Source organism: Prinia subflava, chromosome 7 (assembly GCF_021018805.1).
Source record: "Prinia subflava isolate CZ2003 ecotype Zambia chromosome 7, Cam_Psub_1.2, whole genome shotgun sequence".
NCBI classification, from domain to species: domain Eukaryota; kingdom Metazoa; phylum Chordata; class Aves; order Passeriformes; family Cisticolidae; genus Prinia; species Prinia subflava.
The window spans coordinates 25,891,120-25,909,376 of NC_086253.1; the positions used below are offsets into that span (position 1 = coordinate 25,891,120).

Genomic DNA, 18,257 nt, shown 5'->3' on the forward strand with positions numbered 1-18,257 from the left:
CAACACCTACAGATTTCCTCAGCCCAGTTTGTTTCAGACATCTGTATGTAAGTTACACTTCCTGACCTATATGCCAGAAGGAACATTTCCAGGGTAGGATTAGAGAACAAGAAGAATTAGATGAACTGTCTAGGAGCTATATAAGGGAATACATACTCAATACTGTAGATACCTGAGAATTGAATGTTGCAATAAACATTGCAGGATGATCACAAGAAAGTGCCTGGTGCTCTGGACAATAGATGCATAAATAAATCATGCCTTTCTTGCAGGAGGAGCAGACAAGGTTCCCCTCTGACAAACAAAAACAGGCGTTGCCAGAGCATTTTAGATGTAATATTTTCATTAATTGCTAGAGAACTCACAAAGTTTGTATAACAGAAGTTGTGACCCACAGAGAAACTGTCTATCCTAATGAGACTGGGGAAACAGCACAAGTGGATCAGCTCTGTAAGCCTCCCTTGCCCCCTTTCACTCATTTTATCACCGATCCCTGATAAAAACAGAGTGTGACATGCAGGTGAAAACACAAGTGTAAGCTAAATACATAGATGTTGTGATAATTGAGTAAAAGAAGTCAGGAAGCACACACTGGACATGGAATAGAATTTGGTGTCCAATGCTCACTCATGCAGAGGCACACATGCATGAACTGGCTGGAAGGCATGCAGACTCCAGGTGACAAACCTGACCTAGCCATCACCACCAGCTGAGCTCCCAGTGTCTGCCTGAATATGATTAGTATCAGCACCTCCAGGCAGCTGGCACAGCAGCTTTGTTATTACAATGCCAACCACATCCCCTCACCACCAACAGCAATTAGAGTAAATAACATTTCCCCCCCACCCCAGAGACCCCGAAGGACAGAGACTCATTTAGCTGTCCTTGTTCTTTCATGGTAGGAGGGAGAAGAGGAGCTTCACCCAATATTTAAATCTTGCAGAGGCTATTCAGTATTCTGTAGTGTTTATGCTGTATAAAATGTTTGATTAAAATAAAACGTACTTAGTATTTTTAAAAAAATATACAAAGTTATAGTAATACAAAGTTATCATTTTGTACAAAATTATGAAAATTGTTTGGGAATATGTGGCCTCAACCAGTATAAATAATTTACAGCACACAGAGTATGATAACAGCTGACAGGAATGACTATGCATATCACATTAAAAAGTATACACCTTTAATTGCACATAAATTACATTATTTACTAACAAGAACATGGTGAGGACGATGTGGATGAGGAAAAAGAAAGGCTAATACCTGTTGTCTTCGCTTCTCCTCTTCCAGAGCAGCTTTGGCTTCTGCTTCTTTTATCTGTCCAGACACACAAAGTTATAGTACACTGGTGTAAACAGCAGCTAAACCAGTTTTTCTTAAGGAGTCATAATTAATCCCATAGAATGGTTCTCAGCAAAAGTCTGCAAACTTTCCATCATGTGAGCTCTACCATCTGAAAGTCGTATGAAATGTAATCATGGGAGCCACAACTGATAATTCTATGGAAACATTCTGCAGTGTTCAAGAAAGCAAATTAAATGCTAGAAAGTATTAAGAAAAATGGTGCAGAAAAAATTGTCAATATGTAAAGATGCTCCATACTTGCATCTTAGCACCTGCATTCCATTTTGATCCTACAATAATAAATAAATATGAAACCTAAACATATACAAAAGACAACAGGATGGAGTGATTTCCATCTGAAGAGATTCATAACTAGGATTCATCATGTGACTAACAGGACACCAAATCCTGGAGAGTATGCAGATGTCAAGCAGGGATAAAACATCAATAATTATTTTTCATAATGCAAAGGCATAAAATTAATTTACCAGGAGGTTGGCTCACAGTGCAGGAAAGTATTCTACTCCCACACAGTATTTGGCTAAATCTAGAATTTCAGTGCAACAGAACATTTGTAGGTGCCAAAAATTTATGTCAACTGAAAAACAACCAGGCATGCTAATAGGAGACAAATCCAACAAAGACCATTAGACAGAAAGACATCATCTCTCTCAAGTTCCCACAGAAAGAATATATGGGACAAGTTTATGTATCTCCCTTTTTTACACCTTTTTAGGCTTTTAGCATTGCAGTCACTGCCTCAGAAAAGTTAGATGTAAAAACTTATTAATAATTTGAAATGAAAAAAATCTTGATCCTAGTGGCTGGATGATTTGCATATTAACCATGAAAATAGTTTACTGAATACTGTTTGCACAGGTAGAATTGGTCACAAATTTCCAATTCAAGAGCTTTTGATGACTAAGGAGAAAGCACGCTAGCTCATGCTTTAGCACAGTGTAACTCAAACAGCAGGCACACGGGGCAGAGCCAAAAGAATAGTCCTACTGGCAGGTTTTCAGAAAATTTTTTAAATTACTAAACCTTATGTCAAATAAAAACACTGTTGAAAATTTAATTAATCTAGATACAATGGCAGAGTCTTTTTAGAAATGTGTGTAAAGGACCTTTTCAGCCATGCATATTTGAAATCTGAAAGTCTGGTATGCAAAAAAGGAGCTCCCTCATTTTTCACTGCCATCTAATGGCAAAACTACAGCTACAAAAGAAAAAGTGACCTTCAAATGTGGAAAAGAGCAATAGAACAGCTTCTTTATACACTGGTGTGGTCATATTTGTATAAGATACATAGGTATAATGTACACAGATAAAGGGAACCTTAACTATTATAATCATAGCATGGAAAAGCATTTCTAGGACTATTTGTTTAATAAAATGTAGAGTAAAAGACACATTCAATTCCTAGGCACCTAGTGAGTAAGAAATGCTTACTCACTAGGTACTAGACATGAAAAGTTTCATTAGGAATTAAAGCACTTCTGCCTTAGAAATTAGTGGCTGTTTTGCAAATGTGCAAACTAATTTATCTTTGTAAATGTCTGCAGCTTTCAACAAGTTTTTTTTCCAGTCTGGACACATTAAACAGTATTAGACATAAATAAACCACTTTCATCATGTGCCTATAATAGGAGATGGTTCTAGTATGTCATTTGCATAGTAAGTCAACACAGGCTACAAAAAGGTACCTAGAAAGAATTTGAATACAACTTTATATAAAAAACCCAAAAGGAGTAAATACACATTCTCCTGAGAAGAAGGTACATGTGGCTAGCTTGTGCCATCCAGTGTGTCTGTGGCATTGCTTACAGCAGAGACTTGTAGCCATGTGCTCACTGCACTAGACCATTTCTCCCTGTGGATTACAACATCAGGTAAGAAATTGGTAGTAGCATCTGCTCCAGTCAAAGGGCACTGACACTGCACCACACTGAGACATGCTGCTGGGTCTCAGCTCATGCAGTCTTACTGGGAGTTCACTTTGCTTTAGGGAGGGACTCCATATACTGTGAACTTATCTTCACACTCTTACTGGAATCTTCACATTCTTACTGTTTGTTATGGTTGGGATTCCCTAAAGGCATATCCCAAGAGTTTTAGCATTCAATCTCCTCACAAAGTTGCAGGATTTGATCAGTGTGGTACTTGTTAGAACTTGTCAATCAATCCTGAAAATCTGAGGAGAAGCTGACTTGTCAGTTTTACCCATTGAGTTCTTGAGTTGTACATTTATCACATCTAATACTTACCTGATAAAACCCAAGCAACTTATGAATCAATTCTTTTTGTGTATGTTTTTATTAAAGGTTTGTAATAGCAAGGATCATATCCTCCTGTGTGACAGCACACAGGAAATTCTTTACTTCATAAAACAGCTGAGCTAGGGAGAAGTCACGTTAACAGCAGCCTAATTAGTATTCTGCAGTTGCTGGCAAGTCTCAATTCTTCCAGTATAGGATAACTAATACTATGTGGCAGGATTATACTCCACACTGAACAAGCTGAGCAACTGAGAGTTACAAAACCTTCATTGGAAAGACAAATCTTACAATGCCCTGTGAAGCAGTCTGACTCTAGTCTTACAGCACTAATGACTATTTTATTGTCACTGATCATCACTTGTTCTCACTGAAAGAGGAAAGAATCAGTTCCAATTAATTTAAAGAATAAAAAAGGAAATTTACTTTTTAAATAGTATTTGAGTCAATTAACACCATAAATTCATAAATTCAAGTCTGAAAAAATAGCTGCTACTGAACAGCACATCCACTTACGCTGCACTTCTGCAGGTACTGCCTTGAAAAATAATGTGCTCTTTTTTCTACTTTTCTTGGAGCTCTGAGAAGAAATCATAGCTAAAATGGATACATTACCTCATGTGCTTTCCGCTTCATTTCCTTGCATAATGCATCACATTCCAGTGAAACTTGGCCTTCTTTTATCTTGCTGCACTGTACTTCCTGTTAAGTATAATTTGTCTTTTATAATCATTTCCCCATATAAGATTTTAGCTGTCAACTTCTTTATGAAAATAATAAAACTTTCTTATTTAGTAAAACATTGGCTTTACATATAAAATAAAGCTGAGTGCTATTTCAACCTGTAATTATGTATTAAATTGTCCTTTTTTTCATTCTTTCTAATAAACTAAGCTGAAAGGAAGAATAAATCAATAGTTCAGTTTCATTTTTCTCCTCTTTACTCATTTGTTTGCCTTAGACAAGTAAGATAACCTTCTGAACCTCTAGCAGAAAGAGTTTGCATTCAGAGTGTCAGTAATTTCATATACATTATCGTAACGGCTTGGATTACAGGACAAAATCTGGTCACGCAGGGGGAAATGAAGTAATTCTCAAACATACTTTCTCCCCTTCTCCTAGTATTGAAGAAATTAAAAAAACCCCAAAAACTAAGTGCTTATCAGTAAGCAGAGTGCTGATCAATTTTCAGCACTTGTTCTATATATGTCGTCTTTTCTCCTGCTGAGCATCCCACCTGCAAGACTTCTTGGATGCACAAGACATGTTTTGGAGAAGCTGAGGACTCTGGGGAACTGCTGGAAGGTTCAGAAGTTAACTGGGTCCAGAAAAGTAATTTAAATACCTTTTAATTAAGACAGACCATGGGTGTTTTTTAATTAAGAAATTATTTGTCAAGACTTCATATCAATTTTTGTTGTTCTTCTCATAACAGTGTATAGCTACAGTAAACTTGTTATATTACTTTGTCCTTATCTGTGTTAGAAGATAAGAATGCTGATGCCAGTACTTGCTTTTAGGTTTGCAGAGAACCTTAATTAATTGCATTTGTTCAGGTTTCACAACATCTGTGCTAATTCCAACTCCTGTAAATTTTCCCAATATCGTCATAAAAATGTAATTTTTATTCTCAAATCACTCCAGGTCATCTGAGGTTTTTTCTCACAAACCTACAAAAACTTAAGTGTGCATGAAGATAAAGCTATTCTAAGTCAGGCAGCTAACATATTTTAGAATTAAGATTTTATATACTCCAATGAATATTCTGATATAGCAGCCCCGTTTTTCAGCTGATGTGAATTGTTACAGCTCTGCTATAGTCACTGGCCCTATTCCAATCTGCAGTATCCACATAACCCAGCCATACAAGCCCAGGAACATGCAAAGAATATACATCCTTCAAAAACTGCAACTAGTAAATTTACCTTTTTCAGTCTCTTACAGAGACAGCGGAGTTTCACCTTCTGGCTGCAGTTCAGAGGACAGCTACCTGAATGGCAAATCTCCTTACACCGGTGACCACAGGGCAACTGTAGGGAACAAAACACAAATAAAACTCCCACATCAATAAAACATCGTAAAATTACCAAGAACCTATGAATTGGTTTTATTTCAGACATAGCATTTTAACAGAAAACTAATTCAGTTAATCAGTCTTTTAACTTGTGAAATAATTGATTTTTTTTTTTTTTTCAGGGGGAAATGTTTGCATCTTATTTACTAATTTTCAGTTCCTGTAGGATGATTTCTCTTTTATTGACACAACTGGATTGGAAGAATATTTCTCCTTTCACATGTTTCAAGAACAGTAATTTCCAATGTGTATACAACAATCATCCTAGCTATCTCTATGGTGGGGGAACACAAATGGTTAAGGAAAAAAATCCTTGAAAACTGAAATTACATGTACTGCAGCTACTTGAAGATTAGATACAGTAATAAAGAAAGAGGAAAGAATCAGAAGCAAAAATACCACAGAAGAAATCTTGTATTCAAGCATTATCTGAACTATGCAAAATTCAAATAAAGGTCACCAAAATTCTTATAATGTCCAAAATAATTTCACAAAATCCTAACTTTCTGCATTTGGCATATTATCTCATTTTTGCCATCTGAAAGATAGACTTTTTTTAATGCCAGTGCAATTTTTGATGTACAAAGAAAATATTATCATTCATTTACTCTGTAAGAATTGAGTTATTAATTTAAGTATGGTGACAGATAAGAATGCAGCACTGCTCCCAGCATTATATTAGATAACATATGTCAAGAAAGTAAACAAATTTTTTTCATTGTTAAGAACTTGACTAAAAGTATCCTTGCTCATGTGCTCGTAAGAAGTCTTCACAATAACAATTTTTCATTTTCAATTACATAACCAAACACTTAATAACCAAAGGTGGAATCTCACAGAAGACACCTAAGCAATTTGCTTACAGAGAGCTTTAAAGCCCCCAAATACTCAAGATAGCATTAGACAGTGTTCTTTATTAAAAGTGAAATTTCACCTCTTCAGTTTCATCAAGGGATTAACACAAATTGGAAAATGCTCGAAGACATACAATTTTAAGATACATTTTTCACATTTATTAAAAAAATTCAAAATGTATACATACTACATAACTTCATCCACAAGAACGAAAACAGTAAGTAACCCAGGTGAGTACACTTTGATTAGTAAATCTGGGTTCTCAGAAGTCCATTGGTACTGGCACAACATCTGAGCTAGTATCATGAAACACATACCTAAACACAACACGAATCTTCCAGACTAAAATTATGGAACACAGACATGTCTTCAAATCCATGACGGTCATAAGCTATCATTGATACTTTGTGGTTTCAGCTCAGTTTTTTAGTTACTGTTTCAGCATATTCCATGCAGTACTTTAAGTCACCATGTTCAGTCCTGAAATCCAGTATTCCTACAGACAGATACTTCACATATCCTTCCAGGATTGGATGAAAGCTCACTGTGAAAACAGTCCCCCATTCTGACCCTATTCTACTGTTTCACTAATGAGGGTGCTCCAGGAGTTTTGGTTTTTTTTGAGTTTCCTAGTTTTGTTCCAGCTAGTCTAAGCCACAGTTCTTATCCTCATATTGAAGTATTTCTGAGTTTTCTTAAACAGCTTTTTATTATCATAGTATTCCCTTCATTGAATTTCAATTATATCAAATCAATGTTTCTGGAATACAGAGCCAATGTATCCAAGCAATGTAATATTTCAAATGACATTTCAGCAAGAAGGACTTTATACAATGCCTTAATTGCACCTCATTCTTACTAGAGTACCTTCCCCAAAACATCTTCAGCTCTCATTGCATTTCTCTCCAGCAAATCCTGCTGTGAAAATAACAATATCTGCTGTTTCCTGGGAGCTTATTATAAACTTCACATGCATGGTCTTATTGTTTTGGGGTTTCTTCTGTATTTAATAACATGACCCCAATACATGTGTTCTACAGATGCACTTCCTCAATTCTCATATACTGACAACACCCCACAACATATCAGAAAATTACAATGTTTTTGCTGCCAAGGTCATTACTGAAAACAATGCAAAGTTAGGTGTCAGTTCAGTCCTTGGGAAATCTTCCTTATTGTTAATATCTCTTGCTCCATCCTTTTCCTTAGTTTTGATGTTGTTTTGAGGGAGGGAGTTGGGTGGTTTTTTTCAAAAGATAATCAAATATAGTTGATTCCTTTAGTCACCTCAATGCTGGTATTAACCCTCTCCTTTATCTGAACTAGATATTCACTAAGTAGCATTGACTCACTGACTCTGCTGAAGCGTTATGCAGCAGATCTCATCTAGTCTTTTTATCTGGAGGGGAAAATATATAAATTGGTCACCTTATCAAAGAAGGAATTTAGTTCTTTTCAGTCACAACTGATCATCAGCAAGTATTTTTCCCTGAAAATAAAGAATTATTTTGCCTCACTTTGAAAATATGAGAGGAGAAGCTTGTCTAAGCCTTTTATGCTACCAAGGTCAGACTATGACCCAGAACACGGAGTCCAATGGCCAAGTCTCTTCACGAGTGATTACAATCTCTGCAAAACCAATTTGCTACAACATGAACACTGCAGTAGGAGGGCCTGGCTCCTGGCTCCCTACAGAAGAGCATCATACAATAATTCTTGTAAGTCACCTCATGCTGGCTAGAACAAGCTATGGCTAGAACTATTACTTACAACTTACTCTTCCCTAGTAATTAGGCACATTTTCATTAATAGTATCAAAGCCCAAATAGTTGTGTCCTAACTGACACTTCAGAGCTTGAAATTCAAGACAGTAACCTTCACCTCAACATCTAAGTGCTACTGCAATAAAATTCTTAGAAGCCATTATACCAAAATATTTATAGCACAAGAGTATCTTGAATCCAATACTGAGAAGCAGATGTACACAGTTTTACTGCCATCTTTTTTCTTGCCCTATATATGTGTGCAGGGAACTTTCTTCTTACTCCCTCCACTGTAAAACCAGCTCTAAAAAATATATCAAGAGAAACTGTGAAATGAATGGCAAACAGTATTTCCCCATGATCTCAGAAAACAAAAGCAAACATTCTGCTGCTTCTGCTGGATAAAAATGTAATGGAAATTTTTTTCACTTGTTTTTAAGTGTTAATGCTGAAATACTTGGTGCTTAAACAGAAAGTGTGTGCCCGCTTTAGATCCTTTTCTACTGTACAAAATCTCTTGTCAACAGCTTCTGGACTAAAGCCCAAATTGAACAGGCTTTATGTTTGATATGGCAAGGCCATTAAAAGAAGGGATTTAATCCATAGCTCTGGGAAAAAAAAAGCCAACCAAATAAACCCACCCAAAAAACCAACAACAACAACAACAACAACAAAGTCCTACAAATACTTTTCCCATAGGCAATGCATTTAAATCTTAACATACCTGACAATGATAAACTCTGTCAACACTTATGGAGGCTTAAGTGAGCTCCAACAGAAGGTAATAAACACTACCTGTTAATACACATCTGATAATAAAGAAAACAGCCTGGTACTAAAGAAAACAGCACTTTTGAGCACCGATCCCAAAAACGAAGCACAAAAGAGAATTTTGTCACTTCCAAAGACAAAACTAAATTTTTGCAATCCACATACATTTTCAGTGTGTGTTTACAAAATTAAATTTTATTTCCAGAATGCTCCATTAATTCAGCGCATAAAAAACCCCAAAAATTTATCCAAACTTTAAAAATTTATAGAATCATAGAATTGTTAAGGTTGCAGAAGACTTTTAAGATCACTGGGTCCTTTAAGTTAAGCACTTAACCATGTCCTCCAGTTTTTGAACACTCCCAAGGATGATGACTACCATTTTCCATTTCCCTGGGCACAGGAGAATACTTGACTGCTGTGAAGACATTTTTCCCAATACCCAATCTAAACCTCCACTGGCACAACTTGAGGCCATATCCTCTTGTACTGTCACTTGTGTGAAATTAGACCAATCCCCACCTATCTATAAACTCCTTTCAGGCAGTTGTAGAGCACATTCAGGTCCCACCTGAGCCTCCTTTTTTCCAGGCTAAATAGCCCCAGTTCCCTCAGCCCCTCATCAGACTTGTGCTCCAGACCCTTCACCAGCAATGTTGCTCTTCTCTGGACATGTTCCAGGACCTCAATGTCCTTCTCATAGTGAGGGGCTCAAAACTGAAAAAGGATTCTGGATGTGGCCTCACCAGTGCTGGGTACAGGGGGAAAATTGACATTGTCCCTACTTAATTATCATGTTAAATGAAATTTATCATAATGGAGTCCCATATTTCACATCAAGACAAAAGCAGAGTGCACAGTAAAACTACAAAGTATGGCTATTTTGTCAAAAAATGTTAACTACATGGAATAAAGTATTAAATACAGATTCACAAATACTGACAGGAAAACATCAACAATGAAAACTGATAGACTTAAAATTTCTATGTAAGAATTGTCCCAAAAACATCTGCAAGCATGATCATAAGAATTTAATCACCCTGATTAAGAAAAAAAGTTAAATTTCCTTCAACAGGATATCTTATTATCATTACCAAACAAGAGAATTAACTTTTTAATTAAAATATCTCATATATAACAGCTGTGGCAGCATTAAAGACACTGCTTCTCCCTAAAGCAGAAAGGAAATGTGAGCTGTACTATGTTATGCTGGAAGTACTTTTTTTAGTTATATACTGCCATAGCCAAAAGAAAAGCATGAAACTTCTCAAGTTTTTCAAACTTCAGTAGCATTTTTTCAAAGGACCAGACAATATCATTGGTTTTCTTTATCCCCCAATGTACCACAGCAACTGGTACAATATGGTAGCATATTGTCTACTGCGATTTCCATTAACCAAAAACATCTCAAAATGACAACTGCAGAAAAATACTGCATTTTGCTGAACCTCCATTGCACTATGGTAAGCTAAAAGTGATGGTGAACAGTGATTCATAGCAAACATCAACTTCACAGAGCTCTGTGAATTGATGTTAGCTTCTGACATTGAATAATAACAAATACTTATTTTCCAAAGCATTTACAGGAGTATGAATTTTAGAATTAAGTTAAAGCTTTATAAAACTAATGTGAATTCTGTTGCTGTATTCTTTATTTCACATCCCATCAAACTAAGTACAAAAGACATCATCTACGGAACAGGGCAATTCTGAACTGCAAGCTAAAGTTTGAGACCACTGCTAGGTGGATTTTAAATCCCAGACTAAGTCTGGGGAATATATTCAGAAAAAATCACAACAGTTACATTAATCAGAGTCAAAGATGAGCTACAGGAAAAAAAAATTCTTTGAAGAGAAGCTGGAGTACAGAACATAGTTCTGTAAGAGATTATAAGCACTCTTGAAAATACAGAGAAGGAAGTCTTGGAGCAAATAAAACCAAAGTAACAGAGAAGGACATGGACAAAGGACAAAATTAAGAGGTAAATGGACAATTAAATAATATCCCAAAGTGCTCCTCCACCAGGAAGAGAGCTTTCAGATGAGAAAATTGTGACAGGAACATTCATTTACAGAAAAAAAATCCATCAGATAGGCATCAACAAGGGCAAAAAGCAGAAGACACAGGTATGTACAGAGCACAGCCTTCTTGCTGGAGTTAACACAGTCCTGTCTGAAAAGCAGAGGAACAGACACTGTTGGAAAAGCAGGAGGAATCTTGTAAATTTCTGCATTTACTCAAGAAAAAAGTTTTCCAATAAAGACAAGGATTCAAATTTGAAGTTTCTGACACTGGATGATAATGAAATCCCTGCTTTTCCACTTCACACATTTCCTAGCCCTCCAGTGGGAAATGGAGTAAAGAAAGAGCTGTCTCTCTTATCACAATTAATGACAACTAAGGAACAAACATAAAATAGTAAGTAATGCAAAGATTTCTGAAAGCATACAAGCAGCACACAACTGCAGCACTGGGAGGGACAAGGACAAAGTCCTTTGGCCCAGCCCTCACATTCAGTTGTGGTTAACACTGCTGGAAGAGAAATCCTGAAACATTTCTAAGCTGCTTCTGATGAAAATTTGGCAGCTCCTCCAACCAGCTCCTGCCCTGTTCCACAAAGTTTATTATTCAAACATAGTATTGAACAGGAATCTTCTTTACTCATGCTACTGGCTCATAGTCTCAGTATCATACAGTAAGGATATTATCCTTCTCTTCTTCAGAGCAAACCTTTAGATGTACACAGACACAGCAGAGAGACTAACCGGCTTGTCTTCCATTTTACACTAGTTAACAGATGTTTCACCAGGGCATTATTAACTCATCTCATTTATTAAGTATAAAATGCTTTAGCCTCCAAATTGCACAGACAGGGATTCTAAATCTGCACTTAGATGAGAATAGCAAGTACAATTCTCAGCATTTTTCCTAATTGAACAGCATCCCATAATTTTTGAGATATAAATTGATGATCAGTTTTTAACCATGTGAGAGGACATACTGTTCCACATTCAACCTCATCTGTGTGCTTAAACATTCAAGCCATTAGTGCCTTGGAGACAAACCTCTGTTCCTTTAATACAACCCTCCTAATTGACAGCAATACATTAATAAATGCCCTTCAAGTACAGTTCACTAATGACCTTCACATCTCTCATTTAACATATTCACTTAGACTAAGCCTCTCTAGTTTGCTTGGCCTATATTCACAAAATTCCACATACCCATCAACTTAAGTATTTCTTGTTAATATGGCTTACCTCTTTTGGACACTGATTTCTGCAGGAAATAAGAAGCTCCTTTTCTTTTAAATCAGCAGATGTTAGTTTTCTGTAAAAGGAAAGATGTATTTGAGTTAAAACAAAATTCAATTTAAAAATAACAAAAGTCAATGCAATTAGGGCTGTATTTTCAGTGTATTTCACTGTAAAGAAAAGTGGACTCATTTGTCCACATCCTGTGTGACTAATATAAACTGCCTTGTTTAACAGACAAACCCACACAAATTCAGAGCACTTGACATACTTTAAAGAAAATGAACAAAGAAAAATATACTTGCATATGATGAATATTTTCAGAACAATCCCCAAATTCCAACTTATATTTCATGAAGTCTAGCTTAACGTCTATGCACACACATAAATGATTAAAAAGGTGTACAAATTGAAAAACTAAGCAGTTCAATTACAACAGCTAGAAATTGAAGAACATAAACTGCAAAGAGAAAGAACTTTCAGACTAACTGCACTCATTCTAATACTTGTATAAAATTCTTCTTTACATACTCTAAAAGAAGCACATACAGAACAAATGTTGTGCAGATTACTATATATTTGCATAACGCAAAGGATTATCTGTATTACAAATCCAATTTCTGTCGATGAGACTGCATGCATTTATAGCAATTTTAGCAGTAATACCAAATTGAATACTTGAAAAAATTAAATACAAAAAAAATTATCTTAGAAATTATAATCTTGAGAAATTTTATAAATTGCCATAAGAGTAGTTCCCATCCCCAAACATTTCAAATTATTTCCAGTTAAGAGCATTCAAATGAAAATCTGGGTTGTTTCCTGATACTTACAAGCATTCAATATACAGTACTGATAGTTTGCAGTGACACTTTATTTTAAGCATCTGGAGACATGATGGGCAGTCTCCAGGATGACAGGGCAAAACACATCGGTGAGGACAGCCAGTTGGCCGAGGCTTGGTGCACTCCTCTTCACACTGTGAACATTCTGGACCCACCTAACAAAATAAAAACAAAGTACTAAAGAAAGGGCCAAGTATTTGTTTTGTGAGGTGTCATTAATGATCTGTTACACAGAAGAAAGAGTTGGGGTGCTTTTGCTATGAGAACCAAGCTATTCAGTAAGATATTTCACAAGCAAGAGTAATTATTAAAACATGTTTTTTAAGAGAAAACCAGAAATGCCAGTGTTTGTCAGTCAAAGAGAATTCTATTTTCCCTCCTGGGCATAAAAGAACCTCCTTAATATTAGTGCTTTGGAAAATGACTATAAATCCTGTTAATTCTCTGAGGAAAACAGAAAATAAGTTATTTCATATTCAAAACTAACTTATCCCACTCACCGTGTTCTTGTAATGCTTGAGTTATTACATGCTACTCTCTAACACAGGGGTGAAGGGGTTGGTTTGTTTGATTTTAAGAAACAAACTTTAAGCCATTCCATTTCCATACACATATGACATTCTGTATAATCTTCCAAAAAGGAGTATTAACTTGGGTATATCCTAAGAGCTGCCTAAGGTCTTGCTTCTACTCCAGAGGCTACACAAGTCTACCAGAGCTGTGATGTCACTCTCATTCCAGGTGAGATAGTCACCAGCACAAGGTGATGAACATCACAGGACAGTAAATAAAGCTTCATTTCTACTCAGATTCTTAAGAACACTTCCAGAACCACAGTCTGCCATCCAATACACCCAGACAGACTGGCATGATTTATCAACTGAACCTACACAGCACAATATTTAAGGCTTACTATCACATTCAATGTTCAGTTTCTAAGAAGTCAGCAAAAGTAAAACAAATTTATCCAAGAATGAAGCTACACAAAGCTTCCGCAAAAGGACTATTCCAACACCAATGTTCCACTTCGTGCTGTTCAAAAATAACAGCATAAAAATTTTAAGGTTTTGATAGTTTTTCTCCAGTCCCCTTTCCTTCTCCTTCTATACTTGAAGTTTTGCTGAAGTTAAAAAGAAACCTTTGTACAATGATTGTTTACAAAACTCACAAAAACTCGAATCTAAGAAGAACAACAGCAACTAAAACCATTTAGAAAACTGTCATATAACATTTAATGGTAAGGTAAAAGCAAACAGCTGGCCTTTCTGCAACATTTTTCTAACACAACATGCAGAACAAACCGAAATTCCAGACAGAAGAATCAGTACTCAGACATATAAGCCAGAAATTTAATCAGCCCTGACTACATTTAGTCTACCAAAACAAGAGAACAAAAGCTCTAAAGGTCAACACCAACCAGAGGTTATAAGAATTGAAGAAAATTGAGAAATGAGATTTAGCCATGCTTTGCAGGTACACAGACTCCCATTTTTCTGAGAATGCATTACCTTATTCAAAATGGACCTAGGAATAGTCCTGACTCGTTCACATTTTAATTGGCTTAACTGAAGCAGCAGGCAGGCAGCCACTTATAGTCAGAACTGGGGATGCTTAAGTGTCACTCTCACTATTTACTGATGTCACTCTATTGCTGCAAGTTACTGTTCCACCATTTGCACTAACAGCCATACTCTCCAAACAAAATTTCCACTATCATAAATAGATTAATGTGTTAGCTATGATATATAGTTATCACATGACAACAACACCACTTCCAGGACATGAATCCACAGGGATATTATGCTATTTAGGTTAAAATATAACATTTCTGCTTTGTACCCAACTGAATGCTTCTCTGTTTTCTAAATGCCTAGACTGCCCATGTTGCAGCTTTTTCTAAAATAATGCTTAAAACACTTGAGAAGCTGTTTTGCTCCAAATCATGACTCTCCCGAACCACAAAACATACATATGTGGCACTATTCATAACTGGAACAATTTTAAGATTTATACTTTTGTTCCATGTTATCTTCAGCAGCTAACACCTACAACTTCTTAATTGCATAAACAAACGTTTCTAGTAGACACTGATAAACACAATCATTCCCGTACTTTGAAAAGTCTTCAGCAATTCTGCAACATTTCAAGTGCTCTCCCTAAAGGTCTCCAAGCCTCCTCAACCCATTCAAGCTCTCCTCAGTAAATAGTTTCCCCAGAAGATTGCAAGTGCATTTGTATATAGGGATTACCAGTAGTTGCCTTGCTCTTGACAGTTACAAAAAGTAACTTTAGAAGAGACTTCTCAAGGGTGTTAAATAAGATTCTGATGAAATCAAAGTCATGTCAACACAAACCAAACAGTTATAGAATTTGCAAAATATGTAGTGTTGTCTCATATTTATAGTCTAAGAAAATATAGATTAACTGTCACAGCATCAATGGGAACAGCAAACACACAAATCTCCCAGTGGGATCTGGAATAGATCTGTACCTTCCAGCTGCAAATTCCTTATTTTCCAAGTAAAACTGAAGACAATGCATATCCATATAAAATACACAAAAACAAAAAGGAAATTAACCTACCTTCTTTCCATCTGCACTACTGTTCAATTTAGTAACATGATGACATTCTTTCATACAGGTATGATTCTGACAATCAAGAAGCCGCCCACAAGACCTTTTACATGAGTAGGGATTTGCAGAGTGACATGGCAACGGACTAACCTAAAGGTTAAAAAAAAATATATATATATAGATATGCAGGTGGCATATATATACAAACATTACACATATGTAGTGTGTGACATATACATATTTACACACACAGAGACACAGAATTATTACAGAGAAGTTTTGGTTCCCCAGTACCATTGTAAAAGAAAAAACATCAGTGAAATTCTATTTGATTTTTTTTTTGAAGTATCATTTGTATCATTTAGGTTCCTGTCCACATAACAATGTATCCACACAAATTTCTTTTACACTGATTATAATAGGAAAAAAAGCACAAAAACAAGCTAACTTTTGCAGCATAGTTTCCCTTTCTTTTTGAAAGACTATTATACTCTCAAATCTTTTAGTTTCGTTTGTTCTGTCTTTCTGAATTACACTCATATCTTCCATTAAAGGTTTCGAGAGTGCTTTACTGTTACTGCAGAAGACAGTAACAGTTTGCTTTCATAGGACTAACTGTGTTATAGGCACCATAAACTCAAATTATTTTACAGTTTGAAAAGCAGAAAACAACCTACAAGCCAGAAATTCTAAAAAGCAAACACTGACTACATCAAATAGAACTCCCAGGAGAGGTAAGGAGAAGCAGAAATGGCTCCACAGCAGGACTAGGATTTTAATGTCTTATGTCACATTTGTACTTTCCAATTTGAGGTCAACATCCCAGTTAACAGAACTCTGTAGTACTCTTCAGAGCATCTACTTAGAAACCATTACTCTTTACCGGTACTGAAATGTGTAACTCCTAACTAGGTTACTTGCCTAAAGTTGAATAGTACAAGTCCCTCCATACAAAAACATTAGAGGAAACTTGCTGTTAGCATTTCCCAACCATTATATAACACTTATACAAAAAAAATTTAGTTTTTCTGTGATGCTGTCAAAAAAATGGGGTTTTTTCTTAATTTCATCATCACTTCGCAGAGAAAAACCAATGATTTGTGATGTTATTACACAAGAGGCTAATGTGACATAATTCACTCTGACTAGACTATGGATGTGATTTTATGTTGCAACTGCGGTTGACTGAACAGCTTTGCAGGGTAGCCATTCCTTTTCTCTCTTCAAACTCTACAGCCCTCACTGCAATCTCCTACCACTTTGAACAAGCCCTATCACACTTCTCTCTTTACAGAAAGATGATTCAAATGATCAAAATGGAAGAAAAGGAATCAATAGAGAAAAGTTTCTTATCTTTTGCCAGTTGTTTGGCCATACAAACAGATGAACACAGGAACTGAAAAGAAAGAAGAGAGATGACCCCACCGGGCAGTGAGGGACAGCCTCCCTTCAGCACTGTCCATATTATCTCCCTCAGTCACACAAAATACGATTTAAATCCACTTGCCTATATCAAGTTTTCTGGGCTTCACACAAAAAATACTATTCCACATCACATCCCTGCAAAATCCAGTTCATTCACAAGACTTCTGAACACCTCTTATCATCCTGACTCACCAAGACTGAGGAGAAGTCTGCACGGCAGGCTGAACATCAAGCACGGCATACACAGGAGAAAACCTTGAGGCCATCACATCCAACCACTTTCACATCCCTGTGTCAGAGCTGAAGCTAATGTTGGCTAAAGCACTCATATAACAATCACATCAAGTAGTCCAAATACCTGGTTCCTACTGCCCCTTCCAAACATCCTACTCTGTCTCTGATGGAAGTTTCTGGTAACCAAAGGAGGAAAAGCCAGCAAGCAGCAGGCCAAATAAAAACGAGGTATGAAGCAGAGAATAGTACCATACTCAGAATGCACACACCAATTACCAAAACTTTTAATGCTCCTAATATCCCACCCTTCACATCCTACTCCATCTCCCTCCTTAGAGCACAGCATCCTTTTATAGCAATGCAAGTACTCAAAGGATGTTAAAAGAATGAAAGAAAAGATGTATTAAGCATTACAATCCGCCCACTTCTCTACCTTTCCTTGCTCACCCATTGCCACTCTGTTTTTTATCACTGTGGTTCTACTGTGGCTCAGGCAGTGACAGCAGATGAGGGAAATAAGAGCAATTAGCTCTAGGGCTGCACTGTTCCATAATGCTGGTGAGGCTTTTTTACCAGGAGTTAGTCTTCCACCAGATAAGGACACAACCACTAGCTCCAGTTAAAGCCAAGCACTTGGGCAGAAGTGGAGCATCCCTTCCAGCAGCATCCCTCAAGTACACAGCACTGTTAAACACAGGGTGGTGAAGCACCCAGGCCAGCCAGGCAACAATGGCAGCCTTCAGAGGGCTGACTGGAGGGAATGCTCCAGCCCTCAGGCTGCATCCAGCAGAGCTTCAACTTGAGCTCAGTAAGATACAGTCTTCTGGAATCAACTGTAGCC

The 18,257-nt window shown here is 36.6% G+C and overlaps 1 protein-coding gene across 2 annotated transcripts in view; it reads right to left on the reverse strand.

The window, feature by feature from the left end:
- The window catches only part of NFXL1 (nuclear transcription factor, X-box binding like 1), a 51,027-nt gene that overhangs the window by 13,056 nt on the left and 19,714 nt on the right, over positions 1–18,257 (reverse strand). For both annotated transcript variants that reach the window (XM_063401888.1, XM_063401887.1), the window contains exons 16-21: positions 15,767–15,907; positions 13,172–13,338; positions 12,345–12,414; positions 5,546–5,650; positions 4,236–4,322; positions 1,264–1,317 (exon numbers count right to left, since the gene is read on the reverse strand). In XM_063401888.1, coding sequence (XP_063257958.1) covers positions 1,264–1,317; positions 4,236–4,322; positions 5,546–5,650; positions 12,345–12,414; positions 13,172–13,338; positions 15,767–15,907 — 624 coding nt within the window. The remainder of the gene's footprint in view (positions 1–1,263; positions 1,318–4,235; positions 4,323–5,545; positions 5,651–12,344; positions 12,415–13,171; positions 13,339–15,766; positions 15,908–18,257) is intronic.